This window comes from Ipomoea triloba, chromosome 12 (genome assembly GCF_003576645.1).
Source record: "Ipomoea triloba cultivar NCNSP0323 chromosome 12, ASM357664v1".
Classification (NCBI taxonomy): Eukaryota; Viridiplantae; Streptophyta; class Magnoliopsida; order Solanales; family Convolvulaceae; genus Ipomoea; species Ipomoea triloba.
The window spans coordinates 25153430-25166782 of NC_044927.1; the positions used below are offsets into that span (position 1 = coordinate 25153430).

Below are 13353 nucleotides of genomic sequence, written 5' to 3' on the forward strand. Positions count from 1 at the left end.
AAATGTGTAATGAGTACACACTCTCGAGTAGTTGAGGCAAGTTCCCATTTTCACCCAAACAAACTAATTAACTAGTATTTTGAACTTTAATTAAGAGTAAATTAATGTACAACCCCCCCCCCCCCCCTCCCCCCCTCCCCGGTTATGAAATGGTAGTGTAAAGGTTATTAGGTTAGAGTTTGTGAAGTAAGTCTTAACAACATGATGTTGGAAATTTGATTCTTGTCGATTACGAGGCTTGAAGTTGAAATTTCTAACTTGTTGATTGTTGATTCATCAAAACATATTGGCCCTCTTTGATAAAATAGTTAGTCTATCAGTCAATTCTGACTTGTTTGACCACTATTAATTGTTTGATATGGTTAAAGAATCAATATAAGTGCTTGGTTATATATTTATCTTTTTTGTAACAGCTTATTGCTTCAAAATTCTAAAATTCAAAAAGCTTATCAAAACAACTTTTTTATTAGTTTTTTGAGAATGTCATTTGCATATAACTATCAACTAACAGCTAATTTGCTAAACATCTTTTTACAATCAGCTAATACTATCAACTAATCAAATCACTAACTCAATAAGCCAACAGTTATTTACCAAACACCTTATAACGTGATTTATCTTATTTACAAAATCTTAAAAACAAAAAAAATTATATAATACACATTCGAAACTAGGATTAACCTCTTTTCTATTAAAGGTTCTCAATCATGCAATGCACGTTCACACACGATATGATAAGTGACCCCGTATGGAGTTTAGCATTATCCCATGTAAGCATGTCCAAGTGATGTTGGCAAATAAAACACGAATGTATTGTCTCTACCTTGAGACCTGAAAAGATGCTAACCCATTATTATATTGGGCAATATAATTCATGGTTATTGCACATTTGCACTAAAGACAAATTAAAAAATAAAATCTTTAAATATGGATTTGTAATTAGAGATATTATTCTTACTTGAACATATATGTTTTTAATTAGCTGAACTAAGTTTCATGATGATGTATGAGTTACACTTTGATTTACGGAAAAATTCATAATCACTGTTACATGAATGTGCATTCTAGTGAAGTTTGTATTGGGACCTTAGTCTGAAAAGGATCACAAAGAGGCTAATTAGATACTACCATTTAACCAATTGATCACTAAGAACATGTCACACTCACCAAAAGATCCTTTATCTCACACTATTTAATTAATTAACTACTCTTTCTACTTTATTTTATCAACGAGCGATTTATATTTTTTATTCGGTATTAATTATTTTAGTGTATGCAAATAAATAAAATGTATATATGTATAAATTAAACTAAAGTGAGACTAAAAAGAGCAATGCAAATGTAGCTAACAAGAGTAATAATTGAGTAAATGCTGGTAGAAAATTCATAGGATAATTGTGGGAAGAAAACTGTTTTTGATTGCAAAATATCTTATCGGATAGATTTGGACGTGGAAATATGGGGAGTTGTCGGACGGTCCACAACATAAATTCTTAAGACAAACCCAATATTAACTAAAGTGCATGTATAATGTATTTGTCTTAAAAGGGAGGATTAAGTATTCAAGTGAATAGAGTATAATCTCGTGTTAAAAAGTTACAAGTTTGATTATTATTAATATTTTTTCAATCAAATTATATATAATTTTTATAGTGTGATTTACCTTACCTCTCAATTCGAACTCACGTAAAACTTTCATAATGTGTTAGTATAATTTACTTTTTCAAATTATACAGATTATTACACATAAATAAAATCTATCCAAATCCCTAATTTCTCTTGACTTCTTACCCTGATAGATGATGGCGCCAAACACAATCCAAAAGTCTTTTTCTCTCCGTGAATGACGCCACTTCACCTCATAAACTCTTCATTATTTGGTTATATACACATTCTAACTAGACGCAGTAACACGTATATGGTATGTCTTGATACTAATTCCACCCAAACAGTTTGATATGATTAAGATTATAAATATTAGACAATCTCAACCAAGTTCGACAATTGGCCTAATAATCACAAACTTTTCATAAAAACTGTTTATTGATCTTCTTGTTTAAAACAACCCGGTATAAACAACCTATGCTGATTTATTTTCTCGTAATCTTTTGTCAGCTAAGATCTTAAGACATACATCCTTCACCTGTTGCGTATTTTGCAGGTGTGAGTTTATTTATTTAATGATGAATGATGGGAGTTCAAGGGAAAAAGAAGAGTTCATGAATCAAATGCAGACCAGGGTCCCAACGCAACGTGGTTGGTCAAAGTACTATGAATTAGGTGTAAGAGGGCAAAGGATTATGATTCATGCAGTCATGTTAGGTTTGATCCCACCAGGGAAAAAGAAATAATTAAGGAAAATATTCTCTTCTATGATATGTGTATCTATTGCTAGTGCAGAAGATTTGCTTTTGACAAATAAACATGTTATACATTTTATTCTCCAATAGTTTTGAAGTGAAGCAAAATCAAGATTTTGTCTCAAATAATTGAACAATAAAGCAACTATACACCCAACTGAGCCAAATGCCTCGTGTTCAAAAGAATAAATTTTGATATATTTAATAATAATTCGACGTCAAATTAATCAAACCTTAGCATAGAAGAACATGTGAAATTGTTCTCGATCTCTTTGAGTTTTTTTGGATAATAAAGAAATTCGTAGTTACTATACGAATGTGTGCACGATAAATATCACCTTATAACCTTAACCAACAAAGGATCACAAAGATATTGCTAGCAACTAACCAACTCAAACAAAAAAGGTTAATAAATCATTCCTACTGAAAATCAAACTGTATCTTTACGACTATCATGTCAATAGCATGACCAACTTGACAGGAATTTCCCCATCTCTTGAAATTTTAATTTCAGAGATGAATATTTGAATTAGAAGTTATATTTGAAGTAACCATAGATGTATAGACAAAGGATGCAATTTCACATTACAAAAATTCTGCTCCAATCCCCTAATAGGCAAGAAGAGTTTAACACAAAAAACCATACATGTATTGTATAGCTAAAGCCAAATAGCCAATAGCTTTCAGGTTGCAAACTGGAGAAGTTTTGCAAAGGTATTTGTGGATGGCACTGTTAACTGGTTTCTACCTTCAAAGCAAAGCTGGTCGGTTTTCATGCTGTGTTCCATCTCTGTATTGGTTGAAGCATATAGAGGAGTTCTGCTGTCTTGTACTCTGTCAGGATTCTCGAGGCTGCTTCTGATCCAGGCGACGTTGTTCAGGTCTTTGGCTATGGCAGCCAACTCGTGGCTGGAAATTGGAGGAAGTTCCTCGAATTCGATGAACTCAGGCCCCAGCAATGAGCTTTGAGAAGAACCGCCACCACAGGGAGCTCTGCAGCATCCATGGCCGCACTGTGAAGGAATCAAGGGATCAGTAGATGCGCTTTTGAGAAAGTTGCAGATCTCCAAGTCTGGCATGGATGGGTGGATGAGAGGGCCCTGCATAGGCATTGTGCTAGAAGATGCACAGCCAGCACTGGAAGGGTAATAAACGTTAAATGCACCAATTTTAGCAACAGGGCGGGAGACAGAAGGGTTGCTGTTTGCAGCAGCAGGAGCAGGGAGATCGCTTTCATAAATGACAGGCGAAGTTTTGTCTGGAGCACAACACTTCTCATTCACCTGAGGTGTGTCCTCAGTTTGGTTGGGCCTGCATTCCGTGTGGCTCGTGTCCCCTCCCTCCTGGGATTTATATTGGTTGATGTATCCACATGACTTGGTTTCTTCAGACGATGCCCTGGCCCTGTCAACACTCTGGTCGTCAAACATGTTCCCACATTGTAATGTAGACCTATTAGTTGCTGCAAACCGACGTCTTAGAGTAGAATTCCAGTGGTTCTTGATTGCATTGTCTGTTCTACCAGGGAGCATTTTTGCAATCGAGGCCCATTTATTTCCATGAATTGCATGTGCAGCAATTATAATCTGGTCTTCTTCTTCTGCAGCATGTTATAATGTATTAGATTTCATTTCAGAAACAGCAGTTTCAATGGATTTGAATGAAAATGGATGCATTTGGATAAATAAAGCCTAAGAAATATATACAAGTACAGGAGAAAAATCATTAAAGTAATATACCACACCACCCCTCGGCCCTTCCCCAACAGGAAAGCCCAAAAAAACATAGAACAAAGAGAGAATACGAAGTATCCAAATTACATTACATTCTCCCCTTGGATTACCAGGTAACAGAAGGTAAAGAGGTTTCATTCATGATCATGACAGAGATATAATACAGACACACCACAAAACCAAAACACATATGTATGCATTACATTGTATTATTATATTTGATTCAAAGAGAATTACAAAAATATATATTACATACCATACTTTCTGGCTCAGTTATGTAGTCATCGGGGTAGTTTGTGTACAGTTGTTACCATAAAATGACTCCCCAATCAACAAATATGAGCTTATAGAGATAATAATGATGCAACGGTTGGACCATTATGAAAGTTCAAATCAAGCTTGTTTTCAAATAATGAAAAAGCTAACATCTCACTTTCTTGGTTCATTGAGCATACTCCTGACTATCAAATACTTTCACAACCTAGAAGTAACTGATTCTAATAGTTTCAACCTTTATCCTTTGAAGTGGACGCATCCAAAGTGGTTACAGCATAATTTACAACCACAAAGATTTGCTTTGGAAATGATACAATTTCTTAGATTAAGAACCGGAACCATTTTCATGTTAACTCCCTGAACTTATTATCCAACACCAAATTTGAAGGGCATGAACATCCACCAGAAGAGAAACATTATGAATTAATATAGTCAATAAGGATAAAATGACACATGGCTCAAGAGTCTTAGAAATTGTGCCAATGTGCCCCTAAAGAAAGGTCTTGACAAAGTTGCATACTTGCATATGAATCATAAGATGCAATTATCGGAATTGACATGTTCAAAATGGTGCCTGATTTTCAACTTAAAAGTTTCTGAACATCTGATGACAATTTTTGAAGCATATTAATTACTACAAAGACAAATCAGCTGTCTAAATCCGTGCAGAAGTAGGATATCTTCTCAGCAAACATCTTCTTTAGATCATGAAACCTAACTACTTGCCACCTTATGTCAGATAGTGATATTAAATGTGTATTATGCTAGGGAACTAGCACGAGCTTTCAGGTCTCAAGTTCAAAACTAATAGAAGTGAGCCGCCCAAAGTTTGGCCTCTAGGGAACAAATACTGCAGTCAACAGCAGGAATGATATCAGAGCTGAAAGCTATGCCTGTTTGTAAACTATTCCTTAAAAGCTCAAGTTACCAAATAACTTGCTTTTTTGGATAGAAAAAGGAAACAAAAATTACAAGACAAATTTAACCAGCAGACTCAAATCCCAATGAATCCCTAATCAGGATATGATATATAGGAACCATAATATCATGGTACTACAATTATCTAATTCAAGTAGACTTAATGTAAGGAGGAAAAAAAACCCTTAAATTGTATTGGTTGAAAATACAAATGAAAGTACTGATAATATAAATAGCCTCTTATTAAAACTCAATCATGGAAAGGAAAACTATCATTTTCACATAACTTGCAATATATTTGAGTAAAAGTACACATGCCCCAAGTAAAACAAATTATTCTTCCTATTGGCTGAATGGGACTGTAAGCTACACAATAGTGGTTTAAAGGAAACACATTCCACAAGGCAGACTGACTGAGAAAAGACTCAGGACAAGATACAGCCGCTAAGTAATTAAGCTTGCATAACAACCTTTTGCCTCAAAAGCTAACCAAAATTTATTAGCCAAAGGTCCGTACCAGACATTACAACAACCTTCAACATCTTTCCCTAGTTTGTACCCGTCTCATCTCTATGTTCCTAGTACCTGAAAGCAACTGAACAATTCAAAATACAACAAGAAAAGTTCATTCATTTAATATTTTTCTTGGAGCCACAGTAAACACATGGATAATTCGTGGTTCTGTGCATGCCCCAGGAATAACTCAATCCCACTACCTAATGGTTGCAAGTAAGGGTGCTTTACCAACTAAGCAACACATTCTTGTCACTTGATAATTTTTTTATGGAGTCTATCCTTCTCATTCTTCACACCAATGAAGGATGTTTTGAACAGACATTTGAATATATCTAAGATCCTAACTTCAATGAATTGATTCACAGCATGATCAAGTATGACAAAAGACCCAAACATTCACCTTCTGCTCCCTGCCAAGTGAAGAGTTCTTCAAATCACACAAGGACTGAAACTACACTGTGATAAGGCATCCAAGTAGATCCAAAACACTAACTTTAAGCAAAGGTTTCACAGCAGGAAGAAGTATCACATGTAAGAGCTAAAGAATCATCTTCGGCTGCATGCTAAGTGAATATCTCTACTTAAACTAAGACATGGAACAAAACTACATTGTAATCAAGCTACTCAAATTGCTGCTTTTATATGCACATTACACTGAAACTAACGAGTCTCTTGGTTACTCTAAAGCTAAAAGCTGTAATAAACGGTTAAACTTCTCAATTTGAATGGAAATGCGCAAAAGAAAGTGCCTCTCAGTCTCTCCCACTGCAATTGAATACAAAGTAAACCATTGCCAACCAAAATGGAAAGATAGAAATATAGAATGATTATGTACAGCAGAGAAACACATAATCACCAGAAAATTGGGGAATTATTGACACAAGTAACATATCAAACCAGCAGAAAAAAACGTTGACCAAAGTCAACACTAAACAAAAGGTCAAAAAGCGAGATTGAATTTGAAATGGCGATGGTTTTACCGGAAAAAGGTTTGCGCTTAACAGAAGGGTCGAGCTGATTACACCAGCGAAGGCGGCACGACTTCCCAGAACGCCCCGGGATTCCCCGGGCGATCAAGGTCCAATTCCTCGCCCCGAACTTACTCACCAGCTCGCACAGTATCGCGTCTTCCTCCGGCGACCACGGCCCCTTAACTTTTCCGCCGCTGCCGCTGTTCTCATCTCCACCGCCATCCACCACCATCGCCTCCGTCGCCTCCGCGCCGCCATCGCCATTAGCATCGGAGGCGGCAACAGCAACCAGCTTCAAATCGCTTCGCTCCTCCGTTTCTCCTTCCATCGTCGCCTTCTCGCTCTCGCTCTCTCTCTCTAGCTTTTCGGTTTGTTATGTTTCTCTCTCTAACTCTATATATATATAGTCCCAACCTTCCTAACTGCAAAGCAGTTTTCAGTAACAGAGAAATTGATTTTATTAGGGACCCGTAAGGCGGTTGTTTTTGTATGACGATTGTGACCCCTGCGTTTTACGCTCCCATCCGGCGTCGTTCTTCCAATAGAAAGGGCATGATTGTAATTCCACATTGACACTTCTTAAATACGCCAGTAAGTCAGTAACCACCTCTTTTCCGTGAGGTAGACTTGGAATTTTTGGAATATTGTTTGAAATTTCTTCCCATTTTGCCCCATGTTTCTCCACTTTTGCATTTGATTAAACATCCTTAAATCATCATTTTCATAGTTTAAGGTTAAGGTTACCCACCTCCCATTACTCTGTAACTATTGTTTAAACAAACAAATTATAAGCTTACATTCATAGTAAATTTAAAATTAATAGATATTATGTTTTTAATTCATATTTTATCCGTTATTTTATTAATGGTGTGATGTATTGTGAATGTATATTGTCGGTAAATTATTAATACATATGGTATACAAAAATTCTTTGGTAACATTTTCCTTTTTTGAAAAAAAAAAAACATTTGAAACTCATATGTCGGGTTTTGTTGGTGCTATGGATAAGGTTTTAAGAAAATAAATACGAACGATGAAAAAAAACAAGTCAGTTGACTAAAGGGGACGGTAACATGTGCTAGGAGACCAGTTCCATCCCCTTTTTTAAGCTAGACTAGCTTGCGAGTCGTCCAATCAGTCCTTCTGCACGTACAATTTGTGCAAAAGAACCTCCACTATGTCACTAGAGCAAGACTTCCAACCTTCCAATGTGACCCTTGAAACATTAAGCTAAGCTACGTAGGGCTTCTATCCCGTTTTTGTACCAACAAGTATAGAAGTTTGGCCATATGTCTCTTGCCAAACTATTCATGCTCTTCTCATTTGAGAAAGGGCTTCACGCAGTGTTATTGACTAACCTTTTTCTATTGGGATGTTTATTTTTTATCCGTTGGTTTCTCTCAAGCGACTAGCTGTCTTTGTCAATCATGTGGCACCAGAGACACGGCCCCAACTGATCATCCTAAACTTTATGCACAATGTACTCAGGAGGAAACTCATAGATTCGCAACCCCCTACTATGCTTGCAGGCCATAGTTGCTAAGGCGTTCACAACCTGGTTTTGTTCTTTGATATACTTGCACGCCATATATCATGCTCATCAATCTTCTGCAACGATGAATTATATTTGCCCTAGAGACCCTTCACTTCACCCCTCGACTTTAACTCTTCAAGATTTTGTTCACATCACCTTCAATAACCACTTTGTTACCGCTCCACTATTCCGCCATCCTAAGCCCATGGTAAATTGCCCAAGCCTCTACTTCTCTTGCACTGCATTTACTAAGGCTACACATGAATCATCTAATTCACACACCATTTTGATCTCTGCACACTCCTTTGCACCATGGTCTTTTCCCCATGCTTACTAGCGCCATCCACGTTAATCTTAATCTAGTCTCGTTGAGACTTTTCCCATCGAGGTTATCTCCCTCTGTCGTTGCTGGTGCTGGGACCCAACGAGCGGATTTTGGCCGTCGTTTCTTGTACTTCTTTCCAATACTTTAAGATCAACCTAGCCTTCATGTCAATCTTCATAAGCCTACCCGATAAACAACCATCGTTGCGTCACTTCCAAACTCCACCAAAGTGTGGTGGCGAAAAGGGATTTTCAATCATTGTCAAACGTATTTTTTGTGTTAATGATATTGTCATCGAACCATTGATTGAACGAGATGCCATAATCGCCAATCCTGTTTGCGTTAGGCACGAATGTCCATTGGCCCCCCATAATATGAGACATTACCCAGAACTCCAAAATCAACCAAAAAAAATATTTGTGTGCTGTTTCATAATTATAAAATTAAAGTTTCTAAAAATATTTTGGGTTGTTTGGTAGTAAAACAAAAGTAAAAATGCATTTATAGGATCAAATTTTATTTTTTTTTTTTAAAAAAAAAGGTCAAATAGATACACCGCCACATATCCACACCCTTGGGACATTCCCTAAAAATATGATCCATGAACTATTGGCATGGAGTTGTTTTACCATGGACCATAGTACACCTTAAAATGTGTACCCTGATCCTAAACTGTATATTTTTAATATTGAAATTGTGTTCTTTTTTTTTTTTTTTTTTTTTGAGAAAAACCAGATAAATTTCATTAAGATAGGTCCATGCTCAAAACAGAAGCAATGGAAGGGAAAGGGATAGTCGAACAATCAGAACGGTCAGACATAGACAGAGCTTCCCGAGCTAACAAGTGGGCAGTCCCGTTCGCGGACCGTTTAACAAACGAAAAGCTTAAGTTACTAAAAACTGAAGCTAGATTCCTAATATCATTTAACACAAGATCAAAAGATGAGTAGGGAGTATGTTTCGAAGCAAAAGCATTCACAACTTGAAGGCAGTCACTCTCTACCAGCACGTCATCCACGTTAAGAAATTTGATCCACTTCAATGCTTCGCGTACTGCAACAGCTTCTGCTTCAGCCGGTTTGTAGATACAGAGCCATGGTAACCGTCTTGCTGCCACCAGTGAGCCAGTATGATCGCGAAGGACAAAGCCGAAGCCCATTCTTTTGTTGCTAAAGTCCAAAGCCGCATCAACATTGAGCTTAAGAGATCCAGAAGGAGGCTTGGACCATGCATTATCAGAATCTGGGGACCTGTTGTTAGAGACAAGGTTAATATTCGCAGCAGTCCATTCACTTAAAAAAAATATGTGCAGATTGACAGATATAGGGGGCATTAAGAATAGTGTGATTCCAGATCTTCTCATTCCGTGTATCCCATAATTTCTAGCATATAGCCATGACTATGCAGATCTCACTGTCAGGTTTATTGGAAAAAACATATTCAAGCCACTCAAAGAAGGAGGTTCCTATTTGGTAGTCAATCCCACCCAGTAAATCCCAACAGCTCCGAGCAAGAGAACATTTGACGAAGAGGTGGAAGGCTGTCTCCTCGGCACCATTACAAATCTGGCAGTCAGCAGAAACATTGACATGTTTTTATCTTAGGTTATCACAAGTAGGCAGAGATGAGGAGCAAAGTTGCCAAAAGAAATATTTGATTTTTGGAGGCATATGGAAACCCCAGAACCTGGTCCAGAATGGTACTTGGTCATGATGCAGAATTCCCCTCAACAGTTTGTAACAACTCCGGACAGAATAGTTGCCTTTCTCTTCATGCAGCCAGATAATTTTGTCATTCGAAGAAGTGTCTGGTAACGGAATGCTTAGGATTAAATCTCTGTCAGCATGATTGAAACGTGAGGTAATAAGATCGGCATTCCAAGTGTTGTCCGCTGAGTTAATAAGAGAAGCCACATTGATAGTTCTTGTAGGGTCCGAGTTGGGAGATTGGATGAAAGGGCAACTGTCATTTGGGAGCCATGGGTCAGTCCATACGTTGATTGAGTTCCCATTTCCAACTCTCCATCTAGAACCGGAAATAAGGGTGGGTTGAGATTCCAATATACTCCGCCAGATGAAACTAGGATTACTTCCAAGGGATGCCTCAAAGAAAGTTGAGTTTGGGAAATATTTTGCTTTATAGATCCTGGCTAACATAGAGTTTGGATGCTGGATGAGACGCCATGCTTGTTTTCCCAACATAGCGATATTGAATTCCCTTAAGCGCTTAAAACCCAGTCCTCCCCAACTCTTTGGAACACACAAACGATCCCAACTCTTCCAACGAATACCTTTGTTACTTTCTCCCTTACAACCCCACCAGAAGCTATTTATAGTTCTTTTGATATCTTTTCCCATTTCAGCAGGTAGAAGAAAGACGCTCATAGCAAAAGTTGGAACGGCTTGGATGACATTTTTGAGAAGTACTTCCCTTCCGGCTCTTGATAAAAATTTATGAGTCCAACCTTTGATCCGCCCCATAACTTTGTCTTTAATAAAACCCAGGATTTCGCATTTGTTTCTGCCAATGATTGAAGGTAGCCCAAGGTAACTTCCATTTAGATTGCCCTCCCTAATGCCCATAATATTACAAAATTCATCCTTGGATTGACTACATGTGTTTTTGCTGAAAGTGAGAGTTGATTTGGAGTAGTTTACTGTTTGACCAGAAGCCGAGGTAAAGGATCAATGATATTTCTAAGAGTTGTGGCTTCAGTTGGCGTAGCCTTACAGAAAATGTAGCAATCATCTACAAAGAAAAGGTTTGTAATTGTTGGTGCTCCCCTAGCAATGGATATTTCGTGAATATAACCTTGATCTTGGCTTTTTTGGATTAATAGGTGAAAGGTTTCCAGTAATAGAATGAAGAGATATAGTGAGATTGGATCACCTTGCCGCAAACCTCTGTTGGGGGTAACAGAACCAATAGCTCTTCCATGTAGAAAGATGGTGTAATCGACAGTTGTTATCATCTCCTTAATTAAGTCCACAAAGTAGTTGGAGAAGCCCATTTTAACCATAATAGTGAGGAGAAAAGTCCAGCTCACTCTGTCGAAAGCCTTACTCATGTCAAGTTTGACTCCCACAAAGCCCATTTTACCTTGGCTTTTCCTCTTAAGATAGTGATTAACTTCAAAGGCCAACATAATATTATCAGAAATTAGTCTTCCCGGTACAAAAGCTGATTGGGATTCCGACACGATGGATGGCAGAAGGGGTTTTATACGGTTTGCTAGAATCTTGGAGAGTAACTTGTAAAGGGTGTTGCAAAGGGCAATGGGACGGAGGTCACCCATAGAGTCAGGTTTGGATTTTTTTGGAATTAGGACTATGTGGGTGGAGTTCAGGCTGGTTGGCAGTTTGCCAGTAAGGAAAAACTCAGCACAAAAACTATGGATTGCATTGCCCAATATATCCCAAAAATGTTGGAAAAATCCCGGGTTAAGGCCGTCAGGTCCGGGGGATTTATCAGGTTTCATGTCAAACATGGCCTCTTTAACTTCCTAGGCTGACACAGCTTTATTTAAGGTTGCATTATGGCTATTGGTAACCAGAGGTTTAACACAATCAACAGCAGCATTCATATACCCCGCATTTGAACTAAATAAATCATGAAAATATGAAGTAATAAGGGAGTCAAGCTCAGTACCTTCTTCCACCCAGACACCTTTCTCGTTTTTTAGCCTTGTTAACCGATTAGCTTGTTGCCTCCTGCGGACTGATTTGTGGAAAAAATTCGAATTGGTATCACCATCTTTGAGCCAGAACTGTTTTGCTCGTTGCCTCCAATAATCGCTCTGCTGTTGCAGCACTCGAAGGTATTGTCGCTGGGCTTCGTTAAAGAGTTCGATTCCATGATGATCTCTTCTATGTTTAGTGAGCTCCATACGTCTGCGCCAGTAACCCAAACGTCTCTGGAAATTGCGAGTAAACTCTTTGCCCCAGATCCAGATTGCCTTACTACAACGACCAACCCTGTCGATTAAATCCTGCCCCTGGGATTTGGACCAGCTTTCGATCATTACCTCCCTGCAGTGGGACTCACGGAGCCATAGGTTCTCAAAACGAAATCTGGAATTAGGAGTTGGAGCTGGAGGCGATAGGATTTGGAGGTGAAGCGGCAAGTGGTCGCTTTTAGGGGTGGTGACAGAGCAAGCTCGGGCATTACTGAACAAGTCGCACCAGGAGTCAGAAACAAGAACTCGATCCAACTTCGCTTCAATCTAAGCAGGAGTGCCTTTTGAGCGCTCCCAAGTGTACTGATAGCCATCAAAAGCAAAGTCTTTCAAGCCGCTAGATTTAACAGCCTCGCGGAAACCCTGAATAAGACGCAAAGGTTGCGGATTCCCTCCCCGCTTCTCATCCGGATGTAGAATGTCGTTGAAATCTCCCATAACGACCCAAGGTAGGGGACTAGTAGTGGAGAGCTGTTTGAGTAAAGACCAAGATTCATTCCGTCGGTGCCTTTCCGGATTGCCGTAGTATCCGGTAAAGCGCCACTCGACATCACCTGAGCTCAGAGAAACGATCGCGTCAATATGGTTCTTTGAGTAGGAACAAATTGTCACGTTGGTGCCATCCTTCCAGAGGAGGGCAAGCCCGCCACTATAGCCTTCATTGTTGACACAAAACAGGCCCAAGTAGCCCAATTTTATTTTGATGGGTTGAAGTTTGTTTTGACCTGCAAAAGTTTCAGCTAAAAATATAATGTTGGGCCTCTT

The 13353-nt window shown here is 38.5% G+C and overlaps 1 protein-coding gene across 1 annotated transcript; it reads right to left on the reverse strand.

Annotated features, from left to right (window-relative positions):
- Positions 1-2834: 2834 nt before the first annotated feature.
- LOC116000138 (transcription factor MYB25) lies at positions 2835-7169 on the reverse strand. The gene is made up of 2 exons (XM_031240169.1): positions 6784-7169; positions 2835-3960 (listed from the first exon to the last, which is right to left on the reverse strand). Exons 1-2 carry the CDS (start codon positions 7100-7102, stop codon positions 3044-3046), a joined length of 1236 nt encoding a protein of 411 aa, XP_031096029.1. The 5' UTR covers positions 7103-7169; the 3' UTR covers positions 2835-3043.
- Positions 7170-13353: the final 6184 nt, after the last annotated feature.